Raw genomic sequence first — 15640 nt, forward strand, 5'->3', positions numbered from 1 at the left:
TATCACCCTCACCTTAACCTCCTTCCACCTATCGCATTCCCAACGCCCCTTCCCCCAAGTCCCTCCTCCCTACCTTTTATCTTAGCCTGCTTGGCATACTTTCCTCATTCCTGAAGAAGGGCTTATGCCCGAAACGTCGATTTTCCTGCTCCTTGGATGCTGCCTGACCTGCTGTGCTTTTCCAGCAACACATTTTCAGATTTTGTGGGGTTTTGACCCAGCAACTTTGCAAGAATAGCAATTGAAATCCACAGGATGAAGCGTGCTATGGTTGGGACTTGCAGGTGATTGTATACCCACGCATCTGCTGCCGTGGTTCTTCTAGGTGGGAGAGGTTGTGGGTTTTTGAGATGCTGTTGCAAAAACCCAAAGCTCCTGCAATGTTTTGCAAGGGGGTGAGGAGAGGGTGTAATTGTAATAGAATTCCTACCATTTGAACTGCTGTTGTAGCCACAGTATTTATGTGGGCAGTTCAATTTATGGTCAGTGGTGGCCACTAGGATATAGTTAGTTGGGATTTCAGCAATGGTAGTATGTGATTTTAGTAAATAAATGCTTCTTGTGCTATATGGTTTGTTTTGTCGCATGTTTTCACAGACTCCATAATCCATGTAAAGTTAACAAGTTTTTATTCTCTAATAAAATACTAGAAACTGAGCATATATCTGCTGATATCCCCATCAATGGTAATTTCTTAAATAGGAGACCACAATGTAGTGGTAATGGCGCTGGACCAAAGGGCCAGAGGCCTAGGCTAATGCTCTCTGGACATGGGTTCAAATCCTGTCTTGGGAGCTGGTGGAATTTAAATAAATGAATGAAAAATTTTGAATGTAAAGCTAATCTCCATAATAATGACAATGGAGGTATCATTGTTATGAAAAATACATCTGGTTCACTAATGCCTTTGTAAGGAAAGGAAATCTGTCATTCTTTACTTGGTTGGCTGTATTTGACTCCATATATGTAATGATTTTGATTGACCCTTAATCACCCTTTTGAAATGGCTGGGTAAATTCATTTTTGAATGGGCAACAAATACCGGAGCGACATCCACATCATTAACAACGAATAACTTAAGTTCCTTCAGTTCTCCTTCCCTACAAGTATCAGTGCAGCTTTGTATGACACTGAAGTTCACTCCAAATCAGCTACCATATCAGAGTGTTGTCTTACATCTATTTTTAATTATTTTAAAGATTTTTACCACATCTCCACTTGTACACCTTTTTTGTTTGGTAAGGTTTAGATGCTTATAACGTTCTTTGTAGTTGAATCCCAGTGCATTTAATGTTGTAACTGCTATTCTCTACAACCTTCCTAATAAGCCCACCCTCATAAGGAATTAGAACAGAAAGTTATTCAACCATCTGTGCAATTTGCAGTCTCGGCTAAATCTTCAATTTAGCCCTACTCGTTTTCCTTATAACCAAGCAAATTGTTCTTCAATATTTGTTGAGCTTTTGAAATTCTTTACCTTGTTTCCACCATCCTTTTTATGAAGTGCATTCTTGAGCTGAGCAGTCAGAGATAATATTTCTTTGACAGCATCTTCCAAATACCTGGGTTTTACCGCCATGTAGGATGAAAGTATTGCGGATGCATTAGAGGACCACCGTCTGCAAGTTTTTTTTTTCTCTAACCCACGCTTCGACCTGACTTGGAACTATATACCTGTTCCGTCAGTGTCGTTGGGTCAAAACCATGAAACTGTTGTCCTAACAGTAACCCAAGGACTGCAGCAGCTCAAATTGGCAGCTCACTGCCCTGTTTTGAGGGCAATTAAGGATGGGCTAAAAATGTTGGCTTAACCAACAGTACTAATTTGCCATGAATAAACAATACTTTTTTCAATCAGTTCTAGTCTCTGTGGGCGGCACGGTGGCACAGTGGTTAGCACTGCTGCCTCACAGCGCCGGAGATCCGGGTTCAATTCCTGCCTCAGGCGACTGACTCTGTGGAGTTTGCACATTCTCCCCGTGTCTGCGTGGGTTTCCTCCGGGTGCTCCGGTTTCCTCCCACAGTCCAAAGATGTGCAGGTCAGGTGAATTGGCCATGCTAAATTGCCCATAGTGTTAGGTAGGGGGTAAATGTAGGGGTATGGGTGGGTTTTGCTTCGGCAGGTCGGTGTGGCCTTGTTGGGCCGAAGGGCCTGTTTCCACACTGTAATGTAATGTAATCTAATCGAATTACAAGGGCAAACTATCATACCACAGAAGGTGAAAAGGAGATTTACACACACATTCCCAGGAATGGAGAATTTTAGGTTTGAGGAAAGAGGAGATAGATGGGGGTTGTTTTCTTGCAATATAGGAGTGAAATAAAAATGAGTTAGAGATGTAGATAATTGAGTGACCCAGATGGAGTGCATAGGGACGACATATTTCTTTGATTAGTAAGGTAAATAATGAGCAAGCATCCGATTAAAGTAATCCGTGAGAGGCTTGGGGAAGAGTTTCTGTTACCCAAATGGTATTGAGCTCTGGAACTTGCCATCTGAATGGGTGGTACAGCTAGAAACCCCTCATTTAGAAAAAGGTCTTGAACAAGCAAATGCAGAGCTCCAGACTAATATCTCGGTGGTGCAACGGAGCTTGTTAGCTCTTGGTTGGCTTGCACCTTCTTTATTGGGATGTGTGGCATAAACGATCTGTTTTCAAGAACAATTTCCTTGACCAATCTTTAGATATTTTGCTTTAATTTTACCTTGGGTAGCTTTGGGATTTCGTTTAATAATGAGGTATGTTTGGAGCCTTACTATGTTAAAGATGCTATACAAATGCAGCTTGTCTTTAAACTTTTAAGAATTCTACTAAAGTGTGTTTATTCTATCACCAATGAAGGTTTAATTAAGTTGAAATGAAAGTTTTAATTAAATGTTCAAGTTAAGCATACTTTGAGCCACCAGGAGAAAGTGAGGATTGCAGATGCTGGAGATCAGAATCGAGTGTGTGATGCTGGAAAAGCACAGCAGGTCAGGCAGCATCTGAGGAGCAGGAGAATCTACATTTCGGGCATAAGCCCTTCATCAGGAATGAGCCGTGTGGGCCACGGGGCTGAGGGAAAAATGAGGGGGGGCTGCGGCTGGTGGGAACGTAGCCGAGAATGCCGTAGTAGATGAAGGTGGGTGAAAGAAGGTGATAAGTCGGAGAGGAGGGTGGAGCAGATAAGAGAAAGACTATGGACAGGTCAAGGGGAGTGCTGGGTTGGAGGCTTGTGACTGGGATAAGGTCGTGGGGGGAGGGGATGGTGTGGTGGGAAGCTGGAGAAATCCATATGAATCCCATGAGATTGCAGGGTCCCAAGGCAGAAGATGAAGTGTTCTTCCTCTAGGCATTGGGTGTTTGGAGTTTGGTGATGGAGGAGGCCTAGCACCTGCATGTCCTTGGTAAAGTGGGATGTGGAAGTTGAAGTGTTCAGCAATGGGGTTGGTTGGTGTGGGTATTCTCTGAAAGGATCCGCAAGTTGGAATGAATCAAAGCATCAATAATTTCTTCCTTGAGCTAGAATTTACCCCATTTGAATTAGGAACTATTTAAACATTTAATTCTGTTTCTTCAATATACATTCTCTACTGACTTCTATTTATTATTGTGATAAAGATTTATATTATGCTATTTGGGAACTTAAATTATAGAGGTAATTAGATTGAGTTTTTAATTCTGTGAAAGTGACTGAAGGTTAAGAAATGCATTTTTTCCAAAGCAGTGGGTACAGATAGCATTACCAAGAAATCATCTCATGTATATGTGTATATGTATGAGCTAAATGACGAGTTAAGAGAAATTGCATAATTGTTTAAGAAATTGTTTGACTTCGAGAAAGACAGTTGGTGAGGGGCCACAAGCAGGTCTAGTTTGAAGAGAAATTATCCATAATCAAGAGGAGAGCAGTTTAGTTTTGGCAGTTTCCAGGCTATTAGAACTCAAAAGAGATCTTGAGCTCTTTAGTAGTCTAAGTAGATAGGGCTGGAAAAGCTCTGAGTTTTCCCTAATGAGAAGTCAGTAAGTTAGCTTATCTAGGGGATAGGCAGCACAATAATGGAGGGAATCACATGATTGCACAGGAAATGCTTTTAACAACCTTACTTGAGTAGGAATTTAGTGGACTGATACTTGGATTGATGCTCTGAAGGATGTTGCTTGGATCATGAGTAGAACCTCTTTCCTATTCATGATGAGGTCTTTCCAATAGTTTTGTTAATTTTTAGTAAATGTAGTAAACTTTGAATCTTTGTTTCCATGTTTAACAAACCTTGAGCCTGTTCCACCAGTGAGTATACCATGACTGATCATTCAAGCTTGATACCCCATACCACCTTCCTTTCATATTCCTTGACTCCTTTAGTTTCAAGAGCTACATCTAACGCTTGAAAATGCAACATTTTAGTCACGACCAGTTTCTTTGGTGAATTTCTCAGGCTCCCCATTCTCTGCGTGAAAGAATTTCTTCTAATCTCAAGGTTCTGGACTCTCCCACATAGGTTAGATGCAGGAAGGATATTCCCTATTTAGTCCTCTTATTTAGAAGATTTGAGTGAGTCCCCCCACCCCCCCTTTGTTCTTAACTCCAGAGGATACAATTATATTTGACTCAGTCTCTCATCATGTTGGTTAGGCCAAATTAGGAATCAAAGATCGCAATTTCCCCTCAGACGTGATTGAATATGCTCTCCACCGCATCCCCTCCTTCCTGCTCCTCCGCACTTGAACCCCACCCCTCCAATTGCCACCAGGACAGAACCCCACTGGTCCTCACCTACCACCCCACCAACCTCCAGATATATCGTGTCATCCTTTGTCATTTCCGCCACCTCCAAACAGACCCCGCCACCAAGGATATATTTCCCTCCCCTCCCCTATCAGCGTTCTGGAAAGACCACGCCCTCTGCGACTCCCTTGTCAGGTCCACACCCCCCACCAACCCAACCTCCACTGCTCGAACCTTCCCCTGCAACCGCAAGAAATGCAAAACTTGTGCCCACACCTTCTCTTTCCCCCCTCCCCCCCCCACTTCCCTCCAGGGCCCTAAGGGATCCTTCCATATCCGTCACAAATTCACCTGCACCTCCACACACATCATTTACTGCATCCGCTGCACCCGATGTGGCCTCCTCTACATTGGGGAGACAGCCCATCTACTTGCGGAACGTTTCAGAGAACACCTCTGGGACACCCGCACCAACCAACCCAATCGCACTGTGGCTGAACACTTTAACTCCCCCTCCCACTCCGCCAAGGACATGCAGGTCCTTGACCACCTCCATCACCAGACCATGGCAACACGACGCCTGGAGGAAGAGCGCCTCATCTTCCACCTAGGAAACCTCCAACCACAAGGGATGAATGCAGATTTCTCCAGCTTCCTCATTTCCCTCTCCTCCCCTCTCTTTCCCCCCCCCTCCTTATCTCTGTCCCAACCCTCTGACTCGGCACCGCTTTCTTGACCTGCAATCATCTTCCCGACCTCTCCGCTCCCACCTCCTCTCCGGCCTATCACCCTCACCTTAACCTCTTTCCACCTATCGCATTCCCAATGCCCCTCCCCCAAGTCCCTCCTCCCTACCTTTTATCTTAGCCTGCTTGGCACACCCTCCTCATTCCTGAAGGGCTTATGCCCCAAACGTTGATTCTCCTCCTTTGATGCTGCCTGACCTGCTGTGCTTTTCCAGCAACACATTTTTCAGCATATTAGGAATCAATTTGGTAAACCTGGACTGCAAGGCGTCTACAACAAAAGCATCCTTCCTCCAGTAAGGAGACCAAACTCTGCATAATATTCCAGATGTGGCCTCACCAGTACCCTGCATATTTGCAGAAAGGCATTCTTGTTCCAGTACTTGAATCCTCTCACTATGAAGGCCAACATATAGTTTGCTGCCTTTTTTTACCTGCTCTGTCTGCATTACTGCTTTCAGCAAGTAGTGAGCATTCCCTCCTCAATTTGCAGCCTTTCAAATTATCTGCCTCTTTATTTTTGCTTGCATGTAGATGATCTCTCATTGATCCACAATACACTCTGTCTGCCATGCAGTTCCCCATTCATTGAGCTTACCCAAATTACACTGCAACGTCATTGCATCTTCCTCATAACTCACCCTTTGTGTTGTCTACAAATTGAGATATTACATTTAGTACCTTCATCTAAATCATTAACATATATTGTGAATAGCTGGCGTCCTAATGCTGATCCTTACTATATCCCACTAGTCAATGCCTGTTATTCAGGGAAAGGCCCATTTATTCCTACTTTGTTTCCTGTATGCTAACCAATTTTTTATCTATCTCAATGTATTTTAATTTTACACATTAATCTCTTAGGTGAGCCTTTGTTGAAAGCTTTCTGATGGTCCCAATAAACCAGATTCGGTGGCTCCACTGACCAACTTTACTAGTAAATCTTTGAAGAATTCCAGTAGATTTGTCAAGCATGATTTATCTTTTGTAAACCGATGCTGACTGTGTCTGATTTTTATCACTGGTTTCGAAGTGATCTACTATTAAATCCTTGATAATGGATTTCGTATCTTCCCCACTACTGATGTCAGATTCACTGGTTTATAATTCCGTTTTCTCTTGACCTCCCTTTTTAAGTAGTGTGGTTGCAGTAACTATCCCCACTCTGCAGGAACTTTTCAGTCTAAAGAGTCTTGGAAGATGATCATCAGTGCATCCGCTGTTTCCAGGGCCACTTCCTTACTGTAGAATGTAGATGATTAGTCCCTGGAACTTTTCTCCTTCGGTGGAAGGCTGATAAAAAATATTTTGGCAGCCTTTTGTGAATATGTTCGTTGGCTGACTGTAATGGTATCAAAATTGTAAATCTAAAATTTAGGGTTCATCAACCCAGGTTTTACTCCAGATTTTGACTTGTCCAGTATTAACATCAGCTGGGACCATATTAATATCCTATGTGAAATCCTTTCTGTGTATTGTTGCAGCCAAGGTCAGGGGATTGCATTGTTTCTCTCTAGTCTCACTTATTCCATGGGTCATAGGATAATTCTTAGATTTATTACACAGTTGCTGATAAGGCCACTTAAATGGCTTATTTGGTTCAGAGTAAAAAGATCCAATCAACCTAGTTTCTAAAATGCACTAATTTTATTAACAACAATTAACTCATGCGATATGGCGTCACTGGATAGGCAAGCATCCCTAATCTTCCAGAAGACAGTTAAGAGTCACTGTGTGTGGAATCATAGATCAGACCAGGTAAGAACAAAGAAGTTTTCTGACCATCAGCAGTAGTCATGGTCGTCATTATGCTCTTAATTCCAAGTTTTGATTGAATTCGCAGACTTTTTCTGCCGTGGTTGGATATGAGCTTCCAATCTCAGAATATGACTTGCATCTCTGGATTAATAATCTAGGATAATAACACAAGGCTGTCTCCTCCCCATGAATAATATCAAAACTAGACTTATTTCACAGATGCAAAACCGATCAATACAGTTGAAGTATTAAATTATAGATGCTTATCTTAACATGGAAACATAAATAGGTGCAGGAGTAGACTGTTTGGCCCTTGTGTCTGCGCCACCATGCAATACAACAATAGTCGATCGTGCATTCTATTCCCGTCCTCTCCCCATACTCCTTGATCCGTTTAGCTGCAAGGGCCATGTCCAGCTCCCTCTTGGATACATCTAATGAACAGGCCCCAACAGTTTCACAACAGTGAAGAAATTCTCAGTCCTGAAAGTCTTACCCCTTATTCTTTGACTGTAACCCTTAGTTCTGGACTTGCCTGAAATTGGGAGCATTCCTCTCATGTCTAGCCTGTCCAATTCATCAGGATTTTCTGAGATTCCCCACCCCCCAATTATTCCAAATTCCAGCAAATACAAGCCCATTCGATCCAGTCTTTCCTCCTGTCAGTCCTGCTATCCTGGGAATTAGTCTGGTGAACCTTTGCTGGACATCCTCAATAGCGAGTGTCTTTCCTCCGATGAGACCAGAACTGCGCACAATACTCAAGATATGGCCTCACGAAGGCCCTGTATAACTGCAGCATGACATCCTTGCTCCAATACTCACATCCTCTTGTTATGAAGGAGAGGATGCCTTTAGTTTTCCTCATTGCCAGCTGCAACTGCATGCCAACCTTCCGTGACTGTTGCACCATGACACACAGATCTCATTACACCTCTCATTTCCTAAGCTGTCACTATTCAGATAATCTCCCTTTTGTGACCAAAATGTATAACCACACTGTATCCACATTATTTTGCATTTGCCAAGTATTCGCCCACTCAGCCAGCCTGTCCAAGTCACCCTGCATTCTCTTAGCATCCTCCTCACAGCAGACACTGCCATCCACTTAGATTCATCTGTAAATTTGGAGATTATGGCATTCAATGCCTTTGTCCCACTTATTAATGTATACAGTAAACAGCTGAGGTCCCAGCACTGAACTCTGTGGCACCCCGTTCATCACTGCCTGCCACTCCAAGGAGCTGTTTATTCCAGGTCTCTGCTTCCTGTCTGTCAACTAGTTCTCTCTCCACTTTCCAAATGCTCAGTCATTACATCCTTAATGATTGACTCCAGCATTTTCCCCACCACTGATGTCAGGCTAACTGGCCTATCATTCGTCTCGCGCTCGCTCTCTCTTCAGATTATTGTGTTGTCATTCGTGAAGACCGATCCATACTATTTGTTTGCCTGGTCTGCCAAATTTTTTTTGTTCATTATAAATTTACTTGATTCTAACTGCATGGGACTTTCTTCTTCAGTTTTCTTTTCTCCTCTTATGTCTATAGAAGCTTTTGCAGTTGGTTTTTGTTTTCCACCACTTAGTTTCATGTTCTATTTTTCCTTTTCTGAATTAAACCTTCACCCTTCACTGAATTTTAAATTTTTCTCAGACCTCTGGTTTGCTGCTTTTTCTGGCCAATTTATATGCATCCTCTTTGGCTTTAATGCTTTCCCTGATTTCCCATGGTTGAGCCACCTTCCCTGTTTTACTCTTATGCCACACAGGGATGTACAATTGAAGTTCATCCATGTGTTCTTTAAATGTCTACCATTGCCTATCCACTGTCAACTCATTAAGTAACCTTGGCCAGTTTACCCTCGCCAATGCATGTCTTATACCATCAAAGTTAGATTTCTTTAAGTTCAGAACCTGAGTTTCAGATTTAGTTTTATCTCTCTCCATATTAATGAAGAGTTCTATCGTTATGGTTGCTCTTTCACAAAGGAGCTCGCACCACAATGTTGCTAATTAATTCTCTCTCATTACATAATACTCGGTCTAAAAATGGTTTGCTCTCTCGATGGTTCCTCGACATTTTGGTTGAGGAAACCATCTGTCATGCATTCCAGGAAATCCTCTTCCATCGCATTGCTGCCAAATTGGTTTGTCCAATCAGTATGTAGATTGAAGTCACCCATAATAATTGCTGTTCCCTTACTGCCTGCATTTCTAATTTCCTGTTTGATCTAGTTCCCAACATAACTACTGTTTGTGGCATGTACACAACTCCCACTAATGCTTTTTCTTTGTCCTTGGGTGTTCTGCAGCTCCACTCATATAGATTCCACGTCGTCCAGGCTTGCGTCCTCCTGTTACGATTGTGTTAATCTCCTCCTTAAACAACAATGTTACCCTACCTCCTTTTTTCTTTCTGTTTGTCTTTCCTGAAAATTGAATAACCCTGGATGTTGTGTTCCCATCCTTAGTCACCCTGGAACCAGGTCTCTGTGATCCCAATTATAATGTATCTATTAATAACTTTGTATAGTTAATTCATCCACCTATTACAAATGCTGCTTGCATGGAGACAGTCTTCAGGCTAATTTGTTTGTGAAATTTATTGCACTTCTAAATATCTTGTAAGTAACACAACAATGCAGCTGTTAAAGAGAAATAAAATTAGTTTTTTTTGGAGAAATTAAATTTTAAAAAGTAAATCATTTTGGCCAAACTATTGGAGAATTAAGGGATAAAATAGGAAATGATCCAGATAACTTTCACTCTGATGTCTTTGCTCATGTTGGCAAATGTCACTAGCCCCATGCAATTGTTCCTGGAAAATCTTCATGTACAGTTTGTTCAGGAGATATGGAGAGGATGTCTTCTAAAAGCTTTTCAGGAAGAATAGCTTGTTTCAGTTTTAACCTCTCAGAAGGAATGCTTGAGCATTTCTCACAAAGCTGCAAAAGGCTGAATTGGGTGTCTTATCTCTTGATAGGCTACACCCCAAATTAAATACTTGAGCAACATCAAATAGCCAGTCTTGAATCCTGTATGGTCAGGCATGTGACTTCCATTAAATGAAAAGTCAATTTAAGCTACACAATTTACAGTAACTTTTTAAAGAAAACTGTCCTTTTTTTTTGAACAAAAGTCCAGTATTTCCTCAGTATCTCAAGTGCACCAAATTTCAATTCTTTAGACTGAAGTCTCAAAGCACATTCAAGATATGTCATATTCTGATCATAAGTTTTACTCAACTTCTCACTAAGTTCATCTCTCCTATAAGCTGTCTTCTACTGCAACCAGTATTACAAACTTCTTGCAACTGCTTTTCTGCTCTGTGATTTCTTGGCTTGCTGTTCTCAAGTGCAGCTGTCTTCATGTGCCATTTCTATATTTGCCTTTATTTTATCTCCATATCTTGGTTAATTAGGACAAAAATGCTTCACCATGATCAGGATCTTTAATATTTTATATTGCAGTATACTTAAGTGAGGACGGCTAGTGGTAGTGGATTGGGTCAGTGACAGTTTGTTCTTAAGTCTGTAAGATTTCCTGCTCTTAAAGCATCAGTGAACCAGTTGGGTTTTTAACTGGATGCCTGATTGATGTAATGTTTTGTTTTGCTTATGTTACCTTTATAATTAAATTCAAATTCTCAAAATGCCATGGTGGTATTTGTATTAATGTTCCCTGGGTTTATTAATCTGGGACCTTGGATTTCTAACACAGTAATTAACAGTTGCCAGATCTCTCACTGACCCACCCACATGGTTAACTATTTCCTTCTTTATATCACTTTCTCCTTATGAAAACGGTGACTGCTGCAAGATATCTTTCCAGCAACATTGTTTTGCTGAAGAGTGTTGAGATGGCCCCTGACTTTAGTTTACTTCTGCTTTGATAACATTGTATTGTGACATTCAGTAGACATATACTCATCCAGAATACTTTGAAACCCAGAATATCTTTTATCATGCATTTCCCACATATCAAATGTTAGACTTTAGGAATTTACTATACAGTTACATTGTGCACAAAATATAATTTACATTTGGGAATGACAAAATATTTATTGCTTATGTTGTGTAACCTGATTTTGAAATGTTTGACTGTAATTTACCTTTTTGGAGGAATGTAGTAGTAATTTTGAACCACTATTGAATGAAGTGTTTTCCCCATAGTGTGATTCATTGTTTACCCTGTCAATGTCTCTCCCTTCGCTGGGATATGTTCATGTTATATCTTGTAGCTATGATGGACATGGAGATCAAGTTAATGCAACCTCACCCCTTCACCTACTAACCTTTTTGAGGTCACGTGGTCCATTAACATGTATGTCAAGTACTGATTTCTGCTGCAAATAGAGACATGCTCGTAATGAACTACAAATAGTTCATTTTTTTCAAAACTGCATGTCTGAACAAATGAAGGTGCATCTAAAGTTGTGCTGCCTGACATTTTTAATATATTGTCTTTTTCATAAAATAGGTCCATGCAGTGTTATGTATCTCAGGGTTGTGGCAGATCAGCATTGTTGTATGAGCTAATATATTTCAAATTTGCTAATAATTAATAACATAGAGAAAACAAAAATCCGTATTTGACTGGCAAGAACATTAAGAAATCACTCATTGCAGCCTTGCAGTAACAACCTGTTGCACTATTTTACAGTAGAGTGTAATGGTTGATCAACTGTGCAGAGCAAATTGTCAAACTGTATACTTATTTTGTCTTTGTCTATATGCAATTTTCAGCTGCAGAATCTTAGTCATAATGTCATCTTCACTTTGGATTCACTATTGAAGGGAGATCTGAAAGACGTCAAGGGGGTAAGTATTTGGATTTGGTGACCATTTTTGATGTAAATGCAAAAGATAAGGAAGTTGATATTTGCATAGGGAATCAGATACCTCCGTGCCAAATAACATTGTACCTTTGAAGATGATGTCATCACCGAGTTTTTCACCAAGGGAAAAAGCTAATTTTTAGTCAGTGTGGTGCTATATGTATAACAGGAAAAAAATCTTTGGTAAGATTATTGGTCAATGAATGCAAAGACCCTGCTTAGTTTAAAAGGTTTGAAGTGAGCAGACCAGGATGACCATATGTATCTTGTAAAGTCTGTATTGTGAAGCTACTCAACTTGTGTAAACATTTGAAAGTTTTCTTTAGTTACTGATCCCCTATTTACTACTAATCATGGCAAATGCGTAAACACGATATCTGTAGTTGGATCCCAAATGCACTGATGCTAAGTCGGCCCATAAAGGTTTACTTTAAGTTCCTAGAAATTATCTTTCATTCTCCTACTGCTTCAAATAACAAGTATAGTGGACCACCTCAAAATAAGAGTTGTGATTGTGCTGTGACTTTTATGTGCTACCTTTTGTGGTGCTCTGCAGCAATTCCACAACGATTATCAACACAACCTCCTTAATCTATGCATCTATCTCCTTTTTAAAAAAAACTACGAAAAATATTTGTGGGAACCTCCAATATGTCAGACATCATCCTGGTTTGGAAATATATTTTCATTTAGTTGTTGAATGAAGTTCCTGGAAATTCCTACCCTAACTAGCCCTCCACCTGTGGTGAAAGGGTTAAAATTATGTCCCAATACATGTGTGGATCTTATTATCTGTATGTAACCGGAATGGAATGTGTTGCTTAGTCTTGCCCTGTTGTTCGCATGAATATGTTACCGGAATGGAAGGTGTTGCTTAGTCTTGCCCTGTTGTTCGCATGAATATGTTGCCGGAATGGAATGTGTTGCTTATGGTGTTTATGCTACCAGCCTTGATAAGGAACAGACACTGTCAAACAGGATGTTGCAAGCTTAATTGGTTCCAGCTGAAACTCGTAAAGAGACTTGCCCTGTTGTTCGCATGAATGTTTAGATCTCGAAAGAGTATATAAGCTGGGAAAGTCCCCAGTTCGGTAGAGTCTGCTCCGGGTTACGTTTAACCGCCGAGCGTGGGTTGTTGGCAACCGCTCTACGAGAACTGACGGCTCCCAGTTCCGGTAACATGTAGAGTGAGTATAAACCAGACCCGTTGTAAGTACGAGACCTGGTTGAGGCGACACTGCGGGGAATAAAATACTTATATTCTAGCAAACTCGTCTCTCAGTTCTTTTCTCCTGGTCTGTGTCAGACTACTCTCCTGCGAACCCGATCCTTGAGAATTTATAAAACACCACCTGATGGTTTAGTGATTCATGGAGGCTAACTGTTCTCTTGTCAAGAGGCACTACCATTGGGCAATAAATGTTGGTTTTATTATTGTCATCTGTACTTCATAGAATCCCTAAGGTGCAGAAAGAACCATCAGGCCTGTCACGGCCACACTGACCATCTGAGTATCTCACCCAGATCTAGCCACCCCACAGCCACAATGGCTACCCAGCCCCCATCCTATGCATCTCTGGGTACAATGGAAAGCCAATCTACCTAATTTGCACATCTTTGGACACCAAGAGGAGTCTAGAGCACCCGGAGGAAACCTATACCGGCATGGGGAGAACGTATAAACCCCACAAACAGTCAAGGTTGGAATCGAACAGAGGTCCCTGATGCAGTGAAGCAGCATTGCTAACCACTAAGCCACCATGCCACCCTATCTTGGAGGGACAAATTTGGAAATCTGTAGAGTTGGCCTTCCTAACATGCAATCTTCTTCCTGACCTCTCCGCCCCCACCCCACTCCGGCCTATCACCCTCACCTTGACCTCCTTCCACCTATTGCATTTCCAACGCCCCTCCCCCAAGTCCCTCCTCCCTACCTTTTATCTTAGCTTGCTGGGCACACTTTCCTCATTCCTGAAGAAGGGCTTATGCCCGAAACGTCGATTCTCCTGTTCCTTGGATGCTGCCTGACCTGCGCTTTTCCAGCAACACAGTTTCAGCTCTGATCTCCAGCATCTGCAGTCCTCACTTTCTCCTCCTGCATCCAAACCAATTACTAACCATGTCACAAAATTACCTCCACTTTCATGTACCTTCATTTGTAATCACTTATGTGGAACCTGATTTTAAACTTTTTCTCAAAATTTGCATTGACAAAAGTTGTATGCACTTTCATATTCGTCATTGCATTGACTTCAATGTCAGCACAGTTCCATGAACGTAACCGACTTGTTACGAATCCATGCTGATTCTCCTGATCAACTGATATTTGCTTAATTGTGTTGCACTATCCCTGATGACCGATTCTAGTAAGGTGCCCACAATCTTCTACACCCATAGGCACAAATCAGGTGTGTGACACCTGTTCCACTTGCCTGGAAATTCCTACTTAAGTGTTCTGTGCATTTGAAAAACAGCAATTCATAAGATTCAACACCTTGAGTAAAATTAAATGACAACTTTGGAAGCAGTGCCTGTACTGAGTGAGAAACAGACAGAGAAATTGGTTTGTAGTCAACTCTTAGCTTCCTCCCTCGTTCAATTCAAATTGAGTTGAGGTTTATTTTGTGTAAAAACCATAGGCATCGTTGCTGAATTTGGAGAAATTTGGAAAATTATGACTACATGTTTAATAACTCTGGGGTGAAAACCATCTGGTCCAGCATGCCCCATTACTATCTATCCATATTAAATACACCAAGTTCCTTCCATTTTTTCCCTTGATTATTTTGTACTTTCTTTATATTAGTGGAGGGAGAACCGTAATGAGGTTAATGTAAAAGTATGTCACCGGGGCATTCGGACGAGCAGGGAACAAAGAATAAATATGTATAATGTAGGATGCTGAGAGTAAAAATAAGTTTTTGCAGTACAAGATTAGCAAGGGAGCTATTAGTGAAGTGCTTGAACACCAAAATAAAGATGAGCATTTTTTTCTTTTTTTTGTAAGAAAAGCTAACAGTAACATCTTTGAAGTTTTCACCAGGAAATGCATCTGATGAGTAATTATGTAATCCTGTGGATAGTCAAACACCTTGTTGAAGCAGGCTGCACAACGTGTAATTTTCTGTGCCTTCATTTCCATTGAAAATAAAATGGACTTGAGTGCAGTTTCTTGTGTAAAGATGACATACTTTTATTTTTGACAATGGACCAAATCTGAAAATGACTGCTTTGAATGGAGGAGAATGTGGACAGTGAGAATAGCTAAAGTTTTAATAAATTGTTTACTGGAGCTGCTTTACAAGTAATCGGAGCTAACAGGTGTAAAAGAAACTATTTTCCTATGTGAAAGTGTCCAAGACAGACCAATTGTTTCCACTTGTTTATGTTCAGGCTGACGCTTCCCCGAGATGTTGGTTAGGTTCCCTTTTCCATTGACCACTTGGAAAATTGAGAGCATTCAACTTACGGGTTAGCCTATGATCAGATAACCAGGAGAAAGCGTCAAGTGGTGTGTGTAAAAAAGAATGAAATGTGCCAGTAAGTCCAGCTCCTTAGAGCTGTTTGTGGAGTTGCCTTTTGTAGAAT

General features: G+C 41.2%; 1 protein-coding gene across 1 annotated transcript in view; it reads left to right on the plus strand.

Annotated features, from left to right (window-relative positions):
• The window catches only part of LOC122549488 (arf-GAP with SH3 domain, ANK repeat and PH domain-containing protein 1-like), a 363467-nt gene that overhangs the window by 138685 nt on the left and 209142 nt on the right, over positions 1 to 15640 (plus strand). Inside the window, exon 6 of the mRNA XM_043689348.1 lies at positions 11961 to 12035. Coding sequence (XP_043545283.1) covers positions 11961 to 12035 — 75 coding nt within the window. The remainder of the gene's footprint in view (positions 1 to 11960; positions 12036 to 15640) is intronic.

This window comes from Chiloscyllium plagiosum, chromosome 4 (genome assembly GCF_004010195.1).
Source record: "Chiloscyllium plagiosum isolate BGI_BamShark_2017 chromosome 4, ASM401019v2, whole genome shotgun sequence".
Classification (NCBI taxonomy): domain Eukaryota; kingdom Metazoa; phylum Chordata; class Chondrichthyes; order Orectolobiformes; family Hemiscylliidae; genus Chiloscyllium; species Chiloscyllium plagiosum.